This window comes from Sabethes cyaneus, chromosome 1 (assembly GCF_943734655.1).
Source record: "Sabethes cyaneus chromosome 1, idSabCyanKW18_F2, whole genome shotgun sequence".
NCBI classification, from domain to species: Eukaryota; Metazoa; Arthropoda; class Insecta; order Diptera; family Culicidae; genus Sabethes; species Sabethes cyaneus.
The window spans coordinates 81,935,569-81,959,353 of NC_071353.1; the positions used below are offsets into that span (position 1 = coordinate 81,935,569).

The following is a 23,785-nucleotide window of genomic DNA, read 5'->3' on the forward strand; positions in this document are numbered from 1 at the left end:
ACATCATTATTGAATGATCCCTTGAGGCACTTTTACAATAATTTTACCGTAAGTTTCAATGTTCACAATAAAAACTGTTGTAGATACATTGTTTCTACTACAAAATTTGATGTAAATTTTTTTTCGGGCTGCCCCTCCTGGTTACGCCAATGTATTTTATACTTCGGATATCATCCAAATTCAATTGAATTTTATTTTCACGTTATTTTATTTCGATTGAATTATTGTCCTTGTGACCACTTTTAGTATATCGTTTCCAACATTTTTTATATGATTTGTTTCCACGTAGTATACCGTCACGGTGCTTCTTAGGAGCTATCAAAGCTCGCTTTTGATAACTTTTAAAACGATCAACAATAAGGCTTTTATTTGGAGCGATTTTCCTTAGTGTACCTGTAAGTTCTGTAGGCTCAGCAAAATCAGCTTCCGATTCTTCAAACTTTAAATAAGAAACACGAGGCGGCTTTAACAATTTTTCTTTCAATCGTTTTGCTCGATTCTCTTGCTTCTTCATTATTTTCGCTTCACGGTTATCGAGATCAGATGTGAATGTAGTTATCCTGGAAAGAATCAGTTGTTAGTTCAATGATAAATACAACACTGATGATTTACTTAGAACAACTATTAAAAAACTTTCAGGAAAATTGATTTTTGATGATTATGTTACCTTTGTGACGTTCGGAAATTAAATAAAACGTTTAACGTAAAAATCAACTTCAAGTTACTTATATTTAATTTGGAAAGTCAAACGTATATGCGCGCACACCGAAAGGTTTTTCACTTCTCTTTTCTCGCAATTTTTCGTACGCGCCTCCCGTGCTGCTACCTGCTACATTAGCCAAAATGATTTTCTCTCATCCAGTAGGCATGCTAGGTATGCCCTTCAATGCTAGGCATGGAAGTAGGCATGCTAGGTAGGGCCCTTCCAATTACGCAAGGAACGCGATATCCGGATTGCGTAACTTCGCACATAGGTGTATGTAGAACAAAAACGTGGCCAAAATTATTTCAATGGTGTTTAAGTCTGTTGATGCATCAAATAGCTCAAAAAAGTTATTATTTATTATTTTTAGATGATAAATCTAGTAAATAACAGCTTGTTTTCAGCTAGCAGTGACATATGTCTTTTTTGACATACATTTTTAGTGTAGTATTCCCATTTATCGTTAAGCAAATATTGGAATCAAGAGAAACATGACTTAAAAACAAAATTAAATCATTGTTGTATTTTTTCTGTACAGTACAATAAAAAATGCAGATCGTAAGTCCTAATTTTACGATTTAGAACCGCTACGAATTTGAATCACTCTCACTTTCATCTGAACTCGCGTTTGATACATCGTTGCATCCTTCATGTTACAGGTTTGGCTGACCTGGAACGAGTAGTTTAAGCGCTTCGGCTGTTAAAGACTGGGTAGTTTTTATTGGCTTTGCGCGAGAATTAATCAGCAATAGTATTTCTTTCTCATATTATTAATTTCGCGGGCGAATCTGACTTTGACTGGACGGCAAAACTTCAGCGATTAAGGAGTATGCCATACAATTTTTTTCTGCCTGGTAATGTTGCTTATTATCCGAAGAGGAACGACGGAGCTTATAAAAATGTTGGAATCGCTGTCTAACGGGTACTCAAATTTTTGATTATACATATTGAATATTGTTGAGAACCGTCGCATCCCCACTTGCTGATCAGCACCGAATCAAATCAGAATTTAGATTTCCATCATCAGGCAAGGACAAAAAACGTCATCTAGATATTTACATAAGCATGAAGCTGCTACTAGGACTGCAACTTTACCTCAGCATGGGTATCTGTTACTGAAAATTCTACTTCTGGTGAATAGCAGTTTCGTTTAGCGTTCTTCAAAAGTGAATAATAAGGATAAATATTTTTGTTTGAGGAATATATAATTTTATACTGCTTTTTCGAAACGACGAATATAGTTAAAGCGTGTCCTGGCGAATGCTTTTGAACAGCATTTAACTGTACAGCTATCAGCGCGTTTTTTAATTCTGAAACCTTTGAGGGATTTTAGGTGATATCTTTAATGATGCTGGAAACCGTCGTATTTCCCACAGATCTTTGACTTATTTGTGTTGCATAACTTAAGATCTCAACTGGGACATTTTCTCACAGTTCCAAGCTTCGCTTGTTTCTCTCAGTAGAGTCTACAAACTTCTTACTTGGACGACCTGCATTTGATATCTCAGACCAAGTAGATGACTTGATTGTAGAACTCATCCAAGTTTTGTTTGCCTCTTTAAACCGATCCTTATGGTTATAAGAAGTCGTCCATGTGCGTTTGAACTGTGTTTTAAAACCACTCAATTGATGTTTCAGTACATGATAGTGATTCGGAAGGCATTTAAGAGTTTTACGTAAGAGTTTTAAGAGTTTTTTCATTTGCTTGATTAGCTGTCGAGTTATGAGGAAATTTGTATTTCATTTGTACAGGAGCCCCCCCTCCTAAAGTGAGGAGGGGTCCCAGTTCATCATAGAAAAAATTTTTGTCTATAAAAACACCCACGTGTCAAATTTGGTTCCATTTGCTTAATTAGTTCTCGAGTTATGAGGAAATTTGTATTTCGTTTGTATAGGAGCCCCCCTCTTAAAGTGGGGAGGGGTTCTAATTCACCATAGAAAATATTCATGCCCTAGAAAACTTTCACATGCCAAATTTGGTTCCATTTGCTTGATTAATTCTAGAGTTATGAGGAAATTTGCATTTCATTTGTATAGGAGCCCCCCTTCCTAAAGTGGGGAGGGGTCCCAATTCATCATAGAAAAAAATTTTGTCTCCAAAAACACCCACGTGCCAAATTTTGTTCCATTTGCTTGATTAGCTATCGAGTTATGAGGAAATTTGTATTTCGTTTTTTGGCTGCACTGTTCAGTTTGTTTACGTTGAGTTTTTAACGCCTCTATAATAAACCGTCTTTTTGCAGTGATTTTGAATATTAAGTGCGATTTTGAGTTGAATATACTCTTCGCTGTGTTTAGTTTTGTGCCGAGTTTGTGGAATTTCGCCTAATTAGTTTATAAAAGTGGATAATCATTTCGTTGATTAAGTGCAGTTGTTTTGTTTGTGTTGACTTCGGTCTGCTGCTATACTGCTGTTCAGTTTGACTTTTCCTTCCACTAAGAGCGACATCTGTATTTCAAACGCGTAACCCTCTGCATAGACGATCGATATTAAGAGTGTCCACCTCACTTTCATGATGGCTTGCAAAAAATGCAATAAGCACGTCAATGATTCAGACCAAATCGTTTGTCGCGGTTTTTGTGGTTCAAAGTTCCATATGATTTGCGCTAATATTGATCTTCCGGTTATGGATATCCTGGGCGAGTACGAGCGTAATGTTTTTTGGATGTGCAATGGTTGTGCGGATTTATTCTCCAACGAACATTTTAGAAACATCGCTCTACGGAATGAAATCAGTAGCACTGCTGCTTCGGCAAGCGATATAAAGGCCATGAAGACCGATATTGATAAGCTGAGTACCGCAATCAACACGCTTGCCTCCAAGGTTGACATAAAACTTCAAACTCCTCTGCCGGTCTCTCCTATGCCATGGGGCAATCGCAATGACTTGATGCCGAATACCCCCAAACGCAGACGTGCAAATAGCGGGAATCCTGTTGATTCAATTAAGAGCGCAAGTGGTACTCGCGGTACAAAGCCTTCGGCGGGCTCAGTAAAAACAGTATCGTTGAGCGACGACCTTTTTTGGATTTATCTTTCATCTTTTCATCCTAATACTTCAGTGGATGATATGTTGACGTTTGTGCAGGACTGTTTGGATCTTGATTCTAGTACAAAGCTTAAAGTGGTAAAACTGGTACCCAAAGGTACAGACCTTTCTACGTTAAGATACGTCTCCTTTAAAGTCGGTATCAGTCGTGACCTAAAACACGTTGCGCTGTGTAGCGACTCCTGGCCTGAAAATGTGTTTTTCCGTGAATTCGAGGACAACCGATCAAAAAACGTTGTTGTCGGATTGCAGTTGAATTCACAAACAACAACGCTTCTCAAGCCACTAGATGGCGATGGACAGAATCATGCGAAACCACCGGAAGTGCAGTAGGTACCAGCGCTGCTCTACCATTGACACACCAGGAACCAGAACGCACTGCCTGTCGCATTATGGGAGACCTCAGCCCACCCGACCCAGACATGCTGGAAGTTTCTTGTCGTCGTAGTCATCTCGTTTCCTGCCATCAGAGTCGTTCTGGTCCTGCGGTTGGGATTGGTAGCGGGGTCTCCCAAACATCGTTCTCAGGCAAGTATGCGTACGTTAGTAACATTCATTTGCCTGATCAACATCCGTGTTCCAGCGAACCGTCTACTAGTCTACCAAACGGCAGGGTCCGATCGGGAGAATTGAGATGCATCAGTCCGGGACGCACAACACAAAGCAATATGGTAGCCCTTGATCCGCCTAGCTCAGCCTCGCCCGATGCCGGTTTCACCCAATCACAGTTAAATAGTTCCTGCCATCATAGTCGTCCCGGTTCTGAGTCTAGTGCTGCGATCAGGGCTTACCAAGCTGCCCTCTTTGGCAAGTATCCATCTTCTCGTGACGTTGCTCGACCTGATATCGCCTCCACTTCCAGCTCGACGTCAGCAGTTCTATCAGCCACTTCATCGCAAGTTTTTCTATACTACCAGAATATTGGTGGTATTAATAGTTCTCTTGCTGAGTACCAGCTGGCTTGCAGTGACGCATGCTACGATATCTACGCTTTCACGGAAACTTGGCTGAAGAACAGCACACTATCGAAGCAACTGTTTGACGACAGGTACTCGGTTTATCGGCACGATCGGACAGCCTTAAATAGTAACAAAAGCTCTGGCGGCGGAGTTCTTTTGGCCGTGCGCTCCTACATCAAATCCTGGCAATTGAAACCTCCCGAAATAACGACGGTCGAGCATCTGTGGGTAGCGATATCGACTCAATCTGGAACGGTTTTTATCTGTGTCGTATATTTTCCACCTGACCGCATCAATGACAGCAACATAATCGACAAACACGCACTCTCTCTCGAATGGGTTGTCTCTCAAATGGAAGCTAATGATAGCATTATTATTGTAGGCGATTTCAACCTCAGCACAGTTTCGTGGCTCAGCGATACGAATAATTTCCGCTTTCCTGACTTTGCTCATTCCTCTTTTCGTCCAGCTTCACTGTCCTTGCTTGATTCATATTCAACAGCCGGACTGAGACAGCTGAATGGCATTTTGAATGCAAATAACCGTTTGCTTGATCTGTGTTTCGTAAGCGAAGAATTAGGGCAACGTTGTTTAATTCTGCAAGCCCCAACACCACTCGTCAAGCATTGCAGGCATCATCCACCTCTATTGTTGACACTGGATTTGAAACCCGAATATCGTTTCTTAGACCATGCGGAAACCGTCTATTACGACTTTCTCAGAGCAGACTTCGAGGCGATGAACAGTTTTTTGGCTAACTTGGACTGGAATTCTTTACTCGCTAGTCATGACGTTAGCTTTGCTGCTTCCACCGTTTGTGGCATCATACTTTACGCGATCGATCAGTTTACACCCAAAAAATTCAAACGCAAGCCTTCTAAGCCCGCATGGTCCAACTCGGAACTTAAACGCCTGAAACGACTGAAAAGAGCTGCCCTTAGGAAATACTGCAAATATCGCTCGGACCGCACCAAAGTTGACTATGCACATGCTAACTCCAACTACAAGCGCCTAAATAATAGTTTGTTTATTGCCCATAATTCGCATCTGCAGAGCTCTCTTAGAGCAAATCCCAAGAAGTTTTGGACCTTTGTAAACGAACAACGGAAAGAATCTGGACTTCCTTCCAATATGACTGACGGCGTTAAAGTAGCGGATTCAGTCGCAGGTATTGCCGACTTGTTTCGCACGCAATTCAGTAGCGTTTTTTCTGATGAGATCGCCCTTGCTCATGACATTGTGGCAGCCACAAGTAACATTACTCGCTTAACCGTTTCCAGTTTCCCGTACAACGTAACTAGCGATGTGGTGATCTCTGCTGGGAAACATTTGAAATCCTCAACTGGATGCGGCCCAGATGGCATTCCTTCCATAGTCTTGAAACGCTGTTTAAATACTCTTGCATTGCCCTTAGCTAAGGTTTTCGATATATCATTGACGATGGGAGTTTTCCCCGAGTGCTGGAAGGATTCCTTTGTTTTCCCTGTGCACAAAAAGGGATGCAAAAGAACCTTTGCCAATTACCGTGGTATTGCTGCCTTAAGTGCTGTCTCTAAGCTGTTTGAGCTAATCGTTCTGGAAAAGTTGATGCAAGATTGCTCACACTGCATCTCTCCTGACCAGCATGGATTTATGCCAAAGCGCTCAACGACAACTAATTTAATCGCCTTTACATCGTTCATCATCCGTGCAATGCAAGAAGGGAATCAAGTTGACGCTATATATACGGACCTTTCTGCAGCTTTCGACCGTATAAACCATGAAATAGCCATCTCTAAATACCACGAACTGGGCATTCACGACAATCTGCTGGCTTGGCTTCGCTCCTATCTCATCGGCAGAACTATGTCAGTCAAAATCGGCGATTACGTATCGTCACCCTTCGTAGCAACTTCCGGCGTTCCCCAAGGCAGTCATTTGGGACCGTTCTTGTTTCTGCTGTACATGAATGACGTGAACAGTATCCTCAAATGTTCGAGATTATCTTATGCTGACGATTTGAAAATGTACTGTACAGTAAAAAGCCCTAATGATGCCCATCTCTTGCAACAGGATTTGGAGACCTTTGACGAATGGTGCCGAATTAACAAGATGTCACTAAATGTGTCCAAGTGCTCAGTCATCTCCTTCGGTCGCAAACGTAACATGTATCTGCACGATTACGCCCTTTGTGAGACGGCCCTAAAGCGCGAAACAACCGTTAAAGACTTGGGAGTCTTGCTTGACTCTAAACTAACGTTCAAGAACCACATTTCCTACGTTGTATCCAGGGCTTCCTCGCAACTAGGATTTCTGTTCCGCTTTGCGAAAAGCTTCAAGGATGTATATTGCTTAAAATCTCTATATTGCTCGCTAGTTCGTCCTATGCTGGAATACTCCGCCATTGTTTGGTCACCTTTTTACCAAAATGCAATTCATCGGATTGAAGCAGTTCAACGCAAATTTATCAGGTTTGCTCTGCGACACCTCCGCTGGCGTGACCCACGTAACCTGCCAAGTTACGAAAGCCGTTGCAAGCTGATTAATTTAGAACCGCTGGAAGGAAGGCGCAATGTGGCTAAGGCGTGTTTTGTCGGCGATCTTCTTCAAGGAAATATCGATAGTCCTGAATTGCTTAATCGCCTAGATATCAACACTAGAAGACGTAATCTTCGTTCGCACGCCTTTCTCGTCAATCGACATTCAAGAACTAACTATGGGTTACACGAACCAGTGCTTAGTATGTGCCGGGTTTTTAATAGCTGCTATGAGGTGTTTGATTTTAATGTGTCTCGTGAAAACAATAAGCGTTGTTTTAAAAGATGTTTGTGCTAGGTTAGTTCATATATGTTTTAAATAGATTTTGTCATTAGGATTATACTTTATCTGTTGACTATAATAAATGTAAATGTAAATGTTTGTATAGGAGCCCCCCCTCTTAAAGTTGGGAGGGGTCCTAATTCACCATAGAAAATGTTCTTGCCCCCGAAAACTTTCACATGCCAAATTTGGTTTCATTTGCTTGATTAGCTCTCGAGTTATGAGGAAATTTGTATTTCATTTGTATAGGAGCCCCCCCTCCTAAAGTGAGGAGGGGTCCCAGTTCATCATAGAAAAAATTTTTGTCTCCAAAAACACCCACGTGTCAAATTTGGTTCCATTTGCTTGATTAGTTCTCGAGTTATGAGGAAAATTGTGTTTCTTTGGTACAGGAGCCCACCCTCTTAAAGTGGGGAGGGGTCCTAATTTACTATAGAAAATATTCTTGCCCTCGAAAACCTTCACATGCCAAATTTGGTTCCATTTGCTTGATTAGTTCTCGAGTTATGAGGAAACTTGTATGGAAGCCCCCCCTTTTAAAGAGGAGAGGAGTTATAATTCCCCTTATAAAAAGGGGAGGGGTCTCAATTTACCATAGAATAAATTCTTGTCACCGGAAACACCCACATGCCAAATTTTGTTGTATTTGCTTGATTAGTTGTCGAGTTATGCAGAAATTTGTGTTTCATTTGTATGGGAGCCCCCCCTCTTAGTGGGGGGAGGGGTTTCTAACCATCACTAAAACCTTTCCTGGCCCCAAAAAACCTCTACATGCATATTTTCATGCCGATTGGCTCAGTAGTTTTCGATTCTATAAGGAACATACAGACAGACAGACAGAAATCCTTCTTTATAGGTATATATATATATACATATATCTATACCTATAAAGAAGGATTTCTGTCTGTCTGTCTGTCTGTCTGTCTGTCTGTCTGTCTGTCTGTCTGTCCGTATGTTCCTTATAGAATCGAAAACTACTGCACCAATCGGCATGAAAATATGCATGTAGAGGTTTTTTGGGGCCAGGAAAGGTTTTAGTGATGGTTAGAAACCCCTCCCCCCACTAAGAGGGGGGGCTCCCATACAAATGAAACACAAATTTCTGCATAACTCGACAACTAATCAAGCAAATAGAACAAAATTTGGCATGTGGGTGTTTTCGGTGACAAGAATTTATTCTATGGTAAATTGAGACCCCTCCCTTCTTTATAAGGGGAATTATAACTCCACTCCTCTTTAAAAGGGGGGGCTTCCATACATATTTCCTCATAACTCGAGAACTAATCAAGCAAATGGAACCAAATTCGGCATGTGAGAGTTTTCGAGGGCAAGAATATTTTCTATAGTAAATTGGGACCCCTCCCCACTTTAAGAGGGGGGGCTCCTGTACCAAAGAAACACAATTTTCCTCAAAACTCGAGAAGCAATTAAGCAAATGGAACCAAATTTGGCATGTGAGTGTTTTTGGAGACAAAAATTTTTTCTATGATGAATTGGGACCCCTCCCCACTTTAAGAGAGGGGGCTCCTATACAAACGAAATACAAATTTCCTCATAACTCGAGAACTAATCAAGCAAATGGAACAAAATTTGGCACGTGGGTGTTTTTGGAGACAAAATATTTTTCTTTGATAAATTGGGACCCCTCCCCACTTTAGTAAGGGGGGCTGCTATACAAATGAAATACAAATTTCCTCATAACTCGAGAGCTAATCAAGCAAATGAAACCAAATTTGGCATGTGAAAGTTTTCGAGGGCAAGGATATTTTCTATGGTGAATTAGGACCCCTCCCAACTTTAAGAGGGGGGGCTCCTATACAAACGAAATACAAATTTCCTCATAACTCGAGAACTAATCAAGCAAATGGAACCAAATTTGGCACGTGGGTGTTTTTGGAGACAAAAATTTTTTCTATGATGAATTGGGACCCCTACCCACTTTAGGAGGGGGGGCTCCTATACAAATGAAATTCAAATTTCCTCATAACTCGAGAACTAATCAAGCAAATAAAACCAAATTTGGCATGTGGAGGTTTCTGGAGGCAAAAATATTTTCTATGGTGAATTAAGACCCCTCCCAACTTTAAGAGGGGGGGCTCCTATACAAATGAAAAACAAATTTCCTAATAACTCGAGAACTAATCAAGCAAATGGAACCAAATTTGACATGTAAGTGGTTTTGGACGCAAGATTTTTTTCTATGGTGAATTGAGACCCCTCTCTTCTTTAGAAATCGAGTTATGGCCCATCTCCCCTTTAAGAGGGTGGGCTTCCATACAAATGAAATGCAAATTTCCTCTTATCTCGAGAACTAATCAATCAAATGGAACCAAATTTGGCATGTGGGAGTTTTAGATGGCAGAAATTTTTTCTAAGGTGAATTACGACCCCTTCCCCTTTTAAGATGGGAGCTCCCATACAAATGAAATTCAAATTTCTTTATAACTTGAGAACTAATCAAGCAAATGGAACCAAATTTGGCATGTGGGAGATTTTGGGGTCTAGAATTTATTTTACGTTAGTTAGAGACCTCTCACCCCTGTGGTAGGGGGATATGGACTCTCATACAAATAAAACAGAAATTTTTGCGAAACTCAAAAACTAATCGAACTCGAGAAATTCGAGACTCTTCCATAAAACATTAGTCAATACAAGACCACAAAAACTATCTATAGTAACACTAGATCATTCAGGACGAGCCGGTCGCGAGTGTTGCCGGTGACCCGCCGTCGGAAGCGCCGCCCACTGGGGGGCTTGCAAAACTCGAGATTGTGACAAAGATCATCCGAGATTCATGATTTATGTACAACACAGGTTAATTTGTGGCAATACGAAGTTTGTCGGGTCAGCTAGTATATATATATATATATATATATATATATATATATATATATATATATATATATATATATATACAGGTTAATTTGTGGCAATACGAAGTTTGTCGGGTCAGCTAGTATATATATATATATATATATATATATATATATATATATATATATATATATATATATATATATATATATATATATATATATATATATATATATATATATATATATATATATATTATATATATATATATATATACTAGCTGACCCGACAAACTTCGTATTGCCACAAATTAACCTGTGTTGTACATAAATCATGAATCTCGGATGATCTTTGTCACTTCTCGAGTTTTGCAAGCGGCGCTTCCGACGGCGGGTCACCGGCAACACTCGCGACCGGCTCGTCCTGAATGATCTAGTGTTACTATAGATAGTTTTTGTGGTCTTGTTATTGATTAATGTTTTATGGAAGAGTCTCGAATTTCTCGAGTTGGATTAGTTTTTGAGTTTCGCAAAAATTTCTGTTTTATTTGTATGAGAGTCCATATCCCCCTACCACAGGGGTGAGAGGTCTCTAACTATCATAAAATAAATTCAAGACTCAAAAATCTCCTACATGCTAAATTTGGTTCCATTTGCTTGATTAGTACTCAAATTATAAGGAAATTTGTAATTCATTTGTATGGGAGCCCACCCTCTTAAAAGGGAAAGGGGTCGTAATACACCACAGAAAAAAAATTCTGCCATCTAAAACTCTCACATGCCAAATTTGGTTCCATTTGCTTGATTAGTTCTAAAGTTATGAGCAAATTTGTATTTCGTTTGAATGGGAGCCCCCCCCCTCCTAAAAAGGTAAGAAGTCCTAATTCATCATGGGAAAAATGGTTGCCTCCAAAAACACCCACATGCCAAATATGATTCCATTTGCTTGATTAGTTCTCGAATTATGAGGAAATTTGCATTTCATTTGTGTAGAAGCCCCCCTCTTGAAGTGTGGAAGGATCCTAATTCACCGTAGAAAATATTTTTGCCTCCAAAAACCTCCACATGCCGAATTTGGTTCTATTTGCTTGATTAGTTCTCGAGTTATGGGAAATTTGTATTTCATTTGTATTGGAGCCCCCCCTCCTAATGTGGGAAGAGGTCCTATTTCATCACAGAAAAAATTCTTGCCTCCAAAAACACCTACACGCCAAATTTGGTTCCATTTGCTGGATTAGTTCTCGAGTTATGAGGAAATTTGTATTTCGTTTGTATAGGACCCCCCCTCCTAAAGTGGGGAGGGGTCCCAATTCATCATTGAAAAAAAATTGTCTCCAAAAACACACACATGCCAAATATGGTTCAATTCGCTTGATTAGTTCTCGAGTTATGAGGAAATTTGTATTTCATTTATACAGGAGCCCCTCCTCTTAAAGTGGGGAGGGGTCCTAATTCACCATAGAAAATTTTCTTGCTCTCGAAAACCTTCACATGCCAAATTTGGTTGCATTTGCTTGATTAGTTCTCGAGTTATGAGGAAATTTGTATGGAAGTCCCTCCTCTTAAAGGGGAGAGGAGTTATAATTCCTCTTATAAAGAGGGGAGGGGTCTCAATTCACCATAGAATAAATTCTTGTCACCAAAAAAAAACACCCACATGCCAAATGTTGTTCTATTTGCTTGATTAGTTCTCGAGTTAGGAGGAAATTTGTATTTCATTTGCACAGGAGCCCCCCCTCTTAGAGTGGGGAGGGGTCCTAATTCACCGTAGAAAATTTTCTTGCCCTCGAAAACCTTCACATGCCAAAGTTGGTTCCATTTGCTTGATTAGTTCTCGAGTTATGAGGAAATTTGTATGGAAGCCCCCCCTCTTAAAGGGGAGAGGAGTTACAATTCCCCTTATAAAGAGGAAGGGGTCTCAATTTACCATAGAATAAATTCTTGTCACCGAAAACACCCACATGCCAAATTTGGTTCTATTTGCTTGATAAGTTCTCGAGTTATGAGGAAATTTGTATTTCATTTGTATAGGAGCCCCCCCTCCTAAAGTGGGGAGAGGTTCTTATTCATCATAGAAAACATTCTTGCCTCCAAAAACACCTACATGCCAAATTTGGTTCCATTTGCTGGATTAGCTCTCGAGTTATAAGGAAATTTGTATTTCGTTTGTATAGGAGCCCCCCCCCCCCCCTCTTAAAGTGGGGAGGGGTCCCAATTCATCATAGAAAAAAATTTTGTCTTCAAAAACACACACTTGCCAAATTTGGTTCCATTTGCTTGATTAGTTCTCGAATTATGAGGAAATTGGTATTTCATTTGTACAGGAGCCCCCCCTCTTAAAGTGAGGAGGGGTCCTAATTCAACATAGAAAATTTTCTTGCCCTCGAAAACCTTCACATGCCAAATTTGGTTCTAGTTGCTTGATTAGTTCTCGAGTTATGAGGAAATTTGTATGGAAACCCCCCCTCTTAAAGGGGAGAGGAGTTATAATTCCCCTTATAAAGAGGGGAGGGGTCTCAAATTACCCTAGAATAAATTCTTGTCACCGAAAACACCCACATGCCAAATTTTGTTCTATTTGCTTGATTAGTTCTCGAGTTATGCAGAAATTTGTGTTTCATTTGTATGGGAGCCCCCCCCTCTTAGTGGGGGGAGGGGTCTCTAACCATCACTAAAACCTTTCCTGGCCCCAAAAACCTCTACATGCAAATTTTCACGCCGATTGGTTCAGTAGTTTTTGATTCTATAAGGAACACAGGACAGACAGACAGACAGACAGACAGACAGAAATCCTTCTTTAGAGGTATAGATATATATATATATTTATACTAGCTGACCCGACAAACTTCGTATTGCCACAAATTAACCTGTGTTACATAAATCATGAATCTCGGATGATCTTTGTCACAATCTCGAGTTTTGCAAGCCCCCCAGTGGGCGGCGCTTCCGACGGCGGGTCACCGGCAACACTCGCGACCGTCTCGTCCTGAATGATCTAGTGTTACTATAGATAGTTTTTGTGGTCTTGTATTGACTAATGTTTTATGGAAGAGTCTCGAATTTCTCGAGTTCGATTAGTTTTTGCGTTTCGCAAAAATTTCTGTTTTATTTGTATGAGAGTCCATATCCCCCTACCACAGGGGTGAGAGGTCTCTAACTATCGTAAAATAAATTCAAAACTCCAAAATCTCCCACATGCCAAATTTGGTTCCATTTGCTTGATTAGTTCTCAAGTTATAAGGAAATTTGAATTTCATTTGTATGGGAGCTCCCCTCTTAAAAGGGGAAGGGGTCGTAATTCACCATAGAAAAAATTTCTGCCATCTAAAACTCCCACATGCCAAATTTGGTTCCATTTGATTGATTAGTTCTCGAGATAAGAGGAAATTTGCATTTCATTTGTATGGAAGCCCACCCTCTTAAAGGGGAGATGGGCCATAACTCGCTTTTTAAAGAAGAAAGGGGTCTCAATTCACCATAGAAAAAAATCTTGCGTCCAAAACCACTTACATGTCAAATTCGGTTCCATTCGCTTGATTAGGTCTCGAGTTATGAAGAAATTGGTTTTTCATTTGTATAGGAGCCCCCCCCCCCTCTTAAAGTGGGGAAATCCATAGAAAATATACCACAGAAAATATTCTTGCCTACAAAAACACCCACATGATAAATTTGGTTCCATTTGCTTGATTAGTTCTAGAGTTATGAGGAAATTTGTATTTCGTTTGTATGAGAGCCCCCCCTCTTAAAAAGGTAAGGGGTCCTATTTCATCATAGAAAAAATGGTTACACCCACATGCCAAATATGGTTCCATTTGCTTGATTAGTTCTCGAATTATGAGGAAATTTGTATTTCATTTGTGTAGAAGCACCCCCTCTTAAAGTTGGGAGGGGTCCTAATTCACCATAGAAAATATTTTTGCCTCCAGAAACCTCCACATGCCAAATTTGGTTCTATTTGCTTAATTAGTTCTCGAGTTATGAGGAAATTTGAATTTCATTTGTATAGGAACTCCCCCTCCTAAAGTGGGTAGGGGTCCCAATTATAGAAAAAATGTCTCCAAAAACACCCACGTGCCAAATGGTTCCATTTGCTTGATTAGTTCTCGAGTTATGAGGAAATTTGTATTTCGTTTGTATAGGAGCCCTCCCTCTTAAAATTGGGAGGGGTCCCAATTCACCATAGAAAATATTCTTGCCCTCGAAAACTTTCACATGCCAAATTTGGTTTCATTTGCTTGATTAGCTCTCGAGTTATGAGGAAATTTGTATTTCATTTGTATAGGAGCCCCCCCCCCTCCTAAAGTGAGGAGGGGTCCCAGTTCATCATAGAAAAAATTTTTGTCTCCAAAAACACCCACGTGTCAAATTTGGTTCCATTTGCTTGATTAGTTCTCGAGTTATGAGGAAATTTGCATTTCATTTGTACAGGAGCCCCCCTTCCTAAAGTGGGGAGGGGTCCCAATTCATCATAGAAAAAAATTTTGTCTCCAAAAACACCCACGTGCCAAATTTTGTTCCATTTGCTTGATTAGTTCTCGAGTTATGAGGAAATTGTATTTCGTTTGTATAGGAGCCCCCCCTCTTAAAGTGGGGAGGGGTCCTTATTTACCATAGAAAATATTCTTGCCCTCGAAAACTTTTACATGCCATAGTTTGTTCCATTTGCTTGATTAGTTCTTCAGTTATGAGAAAATTTGTATTTCATGTGTATAGGATCCCCCCCTCCTAAAACGGGGAGGGGTCCCAATTCATCATAGAGAAAATTCTTGTCTCCAAAAACACCCACATGCCAAATTTGGTTCCATTTGCTTAATTACTTCTCGAGTTATGAGGAAAATTGTGTTTCTTTGGTACAGGAGCCCCCCCTCTTAAAGTGCGGAGGGGTCCTAATTTACTATAGAAAATATTCTTGCCCTCGAAAACCTTCACATGCCAAATTTGGTTCCATTTGCTTGATTAGTTCTCGAGTTATGAGGAAATTTGTATGGAAGCCCCCCCTTTTAAAGAGGAGAGGAGTTATAATTCCCCTTATAAAGAGGGGAGGGGTCTCAATTTACCATAGAATACATTCTTGTCACCGGAAACACCCACATGCCAAATTTTGTTCTATTTGCTTGATTAGTTGTCGAGTTTTGCAGAAATTTTTGTTTCATTGGTATGGGAGCCCCCCCTCTTAGTGGAGGGAGGGGTTTCTAACCATCACTAAAACCTTTCCTGGCCCCAAAAAACCTCTACATGCATATTTTCATGCCGATTGGTTTAGTAGTTTTCGATTCTATAAGGAACATACGGACAGACAGACAGACAGACAGAAATCCTTCTTTATAGGTATATATATATCTATACCTATAAAAATGGATTTCTGTCTGTCTGTCCTGTGTTCCTTATAGAATCAAAAACTACTGAACCAATCGGCGTGAAAATTTGCATGTAGAGGTTTTTGGGGCCAGGAAAGGTTTTAGTGATGGTTAGAGACCCCTCCCCCCACTAAGAGGGGGGGGCTCCCATACAAATGAAACACAAATTTCTGCATAACTCGAGAACTAATCAAGCAAATAGAACCAAATTTGGCATGTGGGTGTTTTCGGTGACAAGAATTTATTCTAGGGTAATTTGAGACCCCTCCCCTCTTTATAAGGGGAATTATAACTCCTCTCCCCTTTAAGAGGGGGGGTTTCCATACAAATTTCCTCATAACTCGAGAACTAATCAAGCAAATGGAACCAAATTTGGCATGTGAAAGTTTTCGAGGGCAAGAAAATTTTCTATGTTGAATTAGGACCCCTCCTCACTTTAAGAGGGGGGGCTCCTGTACAAATGAAATACCAATTTCCTCATAACTCGAGAACTAATCAAGCAAATGGAACCAAATTTGGCATGTGTGTGTTTTTGGAGACAAAATTTTTTTCTATGATGAATTGGGACCCCTCCCCACTTTAAGTGGGGGGGGGGGCTCCTATACAAACGAAATACAAATTTCCTTATAACTCGAGAGCTAATCCAGCAAATGGAACCAAATTTGGCATGTAGGTGTTTTTGGAGGCAAGAATTTTTTCTATGATGAATAAGAACCTCTCCCCACTTTAGGAGGGGGGGCTCCTATACAAATGAAATACAAATTTCCTCATAACTCGAGAACTAATCAAGCAAATAGAACCAAATTTGGCATGTGGGTGTTTTCGGTGACAAGAATTTATTCTATGGTAAATTGAGACCCCTCCCTCTTTATAAGGGGAATTGTAACTCCTCTCCCCTTTGAGAGGGGGGGCTTCCATACAAATTTCCTCATAACTCGAGAACTAATCAAGCAAATGGAACCAAATTTGGCATGTGAAGGTTTTCGAGGGCAGGAAAATTTTCTACGGTGAATTAGGACCCCTCCCCACTCTAAGAGGGGGGGCTCCTATACAAATGAAATACAAATTTCCTCCTAACTCGAGAACTAATCAAGCAATAGAACAACATTTGGCATGTGGGTGTTTTTTTTTGGTGACAAGAATTTATTCTATGGTGAATTGAGACCGCTCCCCTCTTTGTAAGAGGAATTATAACTCCTCTCCCCTTTAAGAGGGGAGGCTTCCATACAAATTTCCTCATAACTCGAGAACTAATCAAGCAAATGCAACCAAATTTGGCATGTGAAGGTTTTCGAGAGCAAGAAAATTTTCTATGGTGAATTAGGACCCCTCCCCACTTTAAGAGGAGGGGCTCCTGTACAAATGAAATACAAATTTCCTCATAACTCGAGAACTAATCAAGCGAATTGAACCAAATTTGGCATATGTGTGTTTTTGGAGACAATTTTTTTTTCAATGATGAACTGGGACCCCTTCCCACTTTAGGAGGGGGGGGGTCCTATACAAACGAAATACAAATTTCCTCATAACTCGAGAACTAATCCAGCAAATGGAACCAAATTTGGCGTGTAGGTGTTTTTGGAGGCAAGAATTTTTTCTGTGATGAATTAGGACCTCTTCCCACATTAGGAGGGGGGGCTCCAATACAAATGAAATACAAATTTCCCCATAACTCGAGAACTAATCAAGAAAATAGAACCAAATTCGGCATGTGGAGGTTTTTGGAGGCAAAAATATTTTCTACGGTGAATTAGGATCCTTCCACACTTCAAGAGGGGGGGCTTCTACACAAATGAAATACAAATTTCCTCATAATTCGAGAACTAATCAAGTAAATGGAACCATATTTGGCATGTGGGTGTTTTTGGAGGCAACCATTTTTCCCATTATGAATTAGGACTTCTTACCTTTTTAGGAGGGGGGGGGCTCCCATTCAAACGAAATACAAATTTGCTCATAACTTTAGAACTAATCAAGCAAATGGAACCAAATTTGGCATGTGAGAGTTTTAGATGGCAGAATTTTTTTTCTGTGGTGTATTACGACCCCTTTCCCTTTTAAGAGGGTGGGCTCCCATACAAATGAAATACAAATTTCCTTATAATTTGAGTACTAATCAAGCAAATGGAACCAAATTTAGCATGTAGGAGATTTTTGAGTCTTGAATTTATTTTATGATAGTTAGAGACCTCTCACCCCTGTGGTAGGGGGATATGGACTCTCATACAAATAAAACAGAAATTTTTGCGAAACTCAAAAACTAATCCAACTCGAGAAATTCGAGACTCTTCCATAAAACATTAATCAATAACAAGACCAGAAAAACTATCTATAGTAACACTAGATCATTCAGGACGAGCCGGTCGCGAGTGTTGCCGGTGACCCGCCGTCGGAAGCGCCGCCCACTGGGGGGCTTGCAAAACTCGAGATAGTGACAAAGATCATCCGAGATTCATGATTTATGTACAACACAGGTTAATTTGTGGCAATACGAAGTTTGTCGGGTCAGCTAGTATATATATATATATATATATATATATATATATATATATATATATACCTATAAAGAAGGATTTCTGTCTGTCTGTCTGTCTGTCTGTCTGTCTGTCTGTCCGTATGTTCCTTATAGAATCGAAAACTACTAAACCAATCGGCATGAAAATATGCATGTAGAGGTTTTTTGGGGCCAGGAAAGGTTTTAGTGATGGTTAGAAACCCCTCCCTCCACTAAGAGGGGGGGCTCCCATACCAATGAAACAAAAATTTCTGCAAAACTCGACAACTAATCAAGCAAATAGAACAAAATTTGGCATGTGGGTGTTTCCGGTGACAAGAATGTATTCTATGGTAAATTGAGACCCCTCCCCTCTTTATAAGGGGAATTATAACTCCTCTCCTCTTTAAAAGGGGGGGCTTCCATACAAATTTCCTCATAACTCGAGAACTAATCAAGCAAATGGAACCAAATTTGGCATGTGAAGGTTTTCGAGGGCAAGAATATTTTCTATAGTAAATTAGGACCCCTTCCCACTTTAAGAGGGGGGGCTCCTGTACCAAAGAAACACAATTTTCCTAATAACTCGAGAACTAATCAAGCAAATGGAACCAAATTTGACACGTGGGTGTTTTTGGAGACAAAAATTTTTTCTATGATGAACTGCTGACTTTAGGAGGGGGGGCTCCTATACAAATGAAATACAAATTTCCTCATAACTCGAGAGCTAATCAAGCAAATGAAACCAAATTTGGCATGTGAAAGTTTTCGAGGGCAAGAATATTTTCTATGGTGAATTAGGACCCTTCCCAACTTTAAGAGGGGGGGTTCCTATACAAACGAAATACAAATTTCCTCATAACTCGAGAACTAATCAAGCAAATGGAACCAAATTTATCATGTGGGTGTTTTTGTAGACAAGAATATTTTCTATGGTATATTTTCTATGGATTTCCCCACTTTAAGAGGGGTGGGCTCCCATACAAATGAAAAACAAATTTCCTAATAACTCGAGAACTAATCAAGCAAATGGAACCAAATTTGACATGTAAGTGGTTTGGACGCAAGATTTTTTTCTATGGTGAATTGAGACCCCTCTCTTCTTTAGAAATCGAGTTATGGCCCATCTCCCCTTTAAGAGGGTGGGCTTCCATACAAATGAAATGCAAATTTCTTCTTATCTCGAGAACTAATCAATTAAATGGAACCAAATTTGGCATGTGGGAGTTTTAGATGCTAGAAATTTTTTCTATGGTGAATTACGACCCCTTCCCCTTTTAAGAGGGGAGCTCCTATACAAATGAAATTCAAATTTCCTTATAACTTGAGAACTAATCAAGCAAATGGAACCAAATTTGGCATGTGGGAGATTTGGGAGTCTTGAATTCATTTTACGATAGTTAGAGACCTCTCACCCCTGTGGTAGGGGGATATGGACTCTCATACAAATAAAACAGAAATTTTTGCGAAACTCAAAAACTAATCGAACTCGAGAAATTCGAGACTCTTCCATAAAACATTAGTCAATACAAGACCACAAAAACTATCTATAGTAACACTAGATCATTCAGGACGAGACGGTCGCGAGTGTTGCCGGTGACCCGCCGTCGGAAGCGCCGCCCACTGTGGGGCTTTCAAAACTCGAGATTGTGACAAAGATCATCCGAGATTCATGATTTATGTACAACACAGGTTAATTTGTGGCAATACGAAGTTTGTCGGGTCAGCTAGTATATATATATATATATATATATATATATATATATATATATATATATATATATATATATATATATATATATATATATATATATTACTTACTTACTTAGGTGGCTTGCCGTCCTAAGACAAAGCCTGTTGAACATCGAATTGATCATGCAATATTATTGCGGAAACTTTCCCGGCTCGGCGCTTCTCCACAGATGATACAATGGCTTAGCACGTACCTGCGTGGTAGTGTTGCGTGTGAAGCTTGGTTCCTGCGTTTCCTCTCAATTTACTAACGTTTCTGGAGTTCCACAAGGCAGCAATTTGGGCCCGTTGCTTTTCTCGCTATTTTTCAACGACGTCACCTTCCAGCTGGCTACCGGATGCAGACTTGTGTATGCTGATGACCTTAAACTGTTTCTGGCAGTTGAAAAAGTTGATGATTGTCGCCGCCTACAAGCTCTACTCGATATTTTTGTTGTTTGGTGCAAACGAAACTGGCTCACAATAAGTGTTGCGAAATGCGAGGTGATGAGCTTTTATCGCTTAAAAAATCCGATCTTCTTTAGTTACCGAATTTATGGGACAGAGTTACGCAGAGTCGACCGTGTTACTGACCTTGGTATTTTGCTAGATACTAAACTCACATTCAACGCGCATCGCGAAGCAATAATTTCAAAAGCATTGCGTCAGCTCGGATTTATCTTGAAAATTGGACGGGACTTCAAGGACCCCTACTGCCTCAAAGCATTATATTGTGCCCTTGTCCGACCGCTGCTTGAGAATTGTAGCTCGGTATGGTGTCCTCAACAACTAACGTGGACGTTGCGTATTGAACGAGTACAGAGGAAGTTTATCCGGCTTGCCTTACGGCACCTACCATGGAATAATCCTCAGGACTTACCACCATACTCTGACCGTTGCCGCCTGCTTGACCTCGAGCCACTAGAATACCGACGTAAAACCCACCAGGCTGTTTTTGTAGCAAAAATCTTTAATGGTGAAATTGATTCTCCCTGCCTTTTGTCACTCCTGAGTTTCCGCGCTTCGCAACGTAACCTAAGATCAACCGATTTGCTGCATACACCGTTTCACCGCACCGCTTTTGGATATAACGAGCCAGTTACGGCATGCATTAGAACATTTACGAGAGTGGAAGAATTATTTGATTTCGGACAGCCGTCACATAGGTTTGTGCAGAAATTAAGAAATAGCAATCTGTTATAAGTAATTGTATTCATGTAGACTAGTGTCAGATGAATTAATAAAATAAACAAATAAATAAACAAAATTTCTCCATGTAACTCGGTTGAGGGCTACCGCTCTCCAATTCCTCGGACACCGAGTACTCTCCGCCAGATCTCGCTCCACCTGGTCTAACCATCTTGCTCGCTGCGCTCCTGGTCGTCTTGTTCCTACCGGATTTGAGGCGAACACCATCTTTGCAGGGTAGTTGTCCGGTATTCTTGCAACATGCCCTGCCCATCGCATCCGTCCAGCTTTAGCCACCTTCTGGATACTGGGTTCGCCATAGAGCTATGCGAGTTCATAGTTCATCCTCCGCCTCCATACTCCGTTCTCCTGTACACCGCCGAAGATCGTTCTTAGCACTCGTCGTTCGAAAACTCCGAGCACTCGCAGGTCCTCCTCGAGCATTGTCCATGTTTCATGCCCGTAGAGAACAACCGGTCTAATAAGCGTCTTGTACAGGGTGCACTTTGTACGGGGACTTAGTCTGCTCGACCGCAATTGCATGTGGAGCCCATAGTAAGCACGACTTCCGCTGATAATACGCCTCCGAATCTCACGGCTGGTATCATTGTCCGCCGTTACCAGTGAGCCAAGGTAGACAAATTCATCGACTACCTCAAACTCATCGCCGTCGATCAATATACTACTGCCCAAGCGGTGTCGTTCGGCCTCGGTTCCGCTGGCTAGCATGTACTTTGTTTTAGACGTATTTACCTTCAACCCAATCTTTTCTGCTTCGCGCTTTAGTCTGGTGTACTGTTCAGCCACCGCCACAGATGTTCTGCCGATAATATCCATGTCATCGGCAAAGCAGACGAATTGACTAGATTTGTTGAATATCGTGCCCCGCGTGTTGATATCCGCTCGGTTCATAACACCTTGTAGCGCTATGTTGAACAGCAGGCATGAAAGACCATCACCTTGACGAAGCCCTCTGTGTGATTCGAATGAACTTGACAATCCACCCGAAATCCGAACACAGCACTGCTTACCATCCATCGTAGATTTAATCAGTTTGATGAGCTTCCTGGGTAAGCTGTTCTCGTTCATGATTTTCCATAGCTCTTTCCGGTCGATGGTATCATATGCGGCTTTGAAGTCAACGAATAAATGATGCGTGGAAACTCTGTATTCACGGCCCTTTTGGAGGATTTGCCGCAGTGTAAATATTTGATCCGTTGTAGACCGACCTTCGACGAAGCCGGCTTGATAAGTTTCCACAAATCTATTCGCAATTGGTGATAGACGGCGGAAAATGATTTGGGACAGCACTTTATAAGCGGCATTGAGAACGGTGATCGCTCGATAGTTCTCACAGTCCAACTTGTCGCCCTTTTTGTAGATCGGGCAGATAACCCCATCTTTCCACTCCTCCGGTAGCTGTTCCGTATCCCAAATTCTAACAATTAGTCGGTGCAGACAAACGGCCAGCTTTTCTGGTCCCATTTTAATAAGCTCCGCTCCGATGCCATCTTTTCCAGCTGACTTGTTGTTCCTTAGCTGCATGATGGCCTCCTTAACTTCGCCTATCGTTGGGGTTGGCACCTCTTCCCCGTTTGTTGCACCGTCGAAATCGCTTTCCCCGCCGCCATGGTTTTCCGCCTGGGAGCCATTCAGGTGTTCGTCGAAGTGCTGCTTCCACCTATCCGTCACCTTACGATCGTCCGTCAGAATACTGCCAGTCTTACACATTTCGGCTCGCGGCACAAAGCCTTTGCGGGATCCGTTCAGTTTCTGGTAGAACTTCCGCGTTTCCTAATTTTTATCGTACTTTTTTGGCCTTTTCAGTCTTTTACGCGTTTCCTGAGAACGATGCAGCCGCTCCAACTCTGCATATTCCTGCTCTTCCAGGTTGCGCTTTTTCTCCCGAAAGATTTGGTTTCGCTGCATCTTCTTCTGTTTGTGTCTTTCCACGTTCTGACGTGTGGCACTGCGCATTTTGGCCGCCCGCGCAGCGTTCTCCTCATCCATCACCCTCCTACATTCATCGTCAAACCAATCGTTCCGCTGATTCCGGGCCACATGCCCGATGGAGCTCTCCGCTACACTGCTGATGGCTGTTTTGATAGTGTTCCAACAGTCCTCGAGAGGGGCTTCGTCCAGCTCGTCCTCTTCCGGCAGTGCAGCTTCGAGTGATTGCGTGTAGTTTGCGGCGACGTCTGGCTGCTTCAGCCGCGCGAGATCTAACCGAGGCTGACGTCGGTACCGAATGTTGTTCACAACGGAGAGTCTTGGGCGCATCTTAACCATCACTAGGTAGTGGTCCGAGTCAACGTTAGCGCTTCGATAGGATCTGACGTCGATAATGTCTGAGAAGTGCCGACTGTCGATCAAAACGTGGTCGATCTGTGATTCTGTCTGATTTGGTGACCTCCAGGTGTACTTATGGTGGATTCTGTGCTGGAAAAAGGTACTACGTACGGCCATATACTTGGAGGCGGCAAAGTCGATAAGTCTTAGGCCCATTTCATTGGTTCGCTGGTGTGCACTGAACCTTCCAATCACCGGTTTGTATTCCTCCTCCTGGCCGACCTGAGCATTGAAATCCCCGATGACGATCTTGATATCATGTTTTGGGCAGCGGTTGTATTCACTCTCCAACTGCGCGTAGAATTCATCCTTGTCGTCATCGGTACTTCTGAGGTGAGGGCT

At 41.3% G+C, this 23,785-nt stretch overlaps 1 protein-coding gene across 1 annotated transcript in view; it reads right to left on the reverse strand.

The window, feature by feature from the left end:
• Window positions 1-202: 202 nt before the first annotated feature.
• LOC128732837 (ribosome biogenesis protein NOP53-like) overlaps window positions 203-23,785 on the reverse strand; it is a 218,470-nt gene continuing 194,887 nt past the window's right edge. The window contains exon 5 of the mRNA XM_053826241.1: window positions 203-560. Within this exon, the coding sequence (XP_053682216.1) occupies window positions 203-560 (358 nt within the window). The remainder of the gene's footprint in view (window positions 561-23,785) is intronic.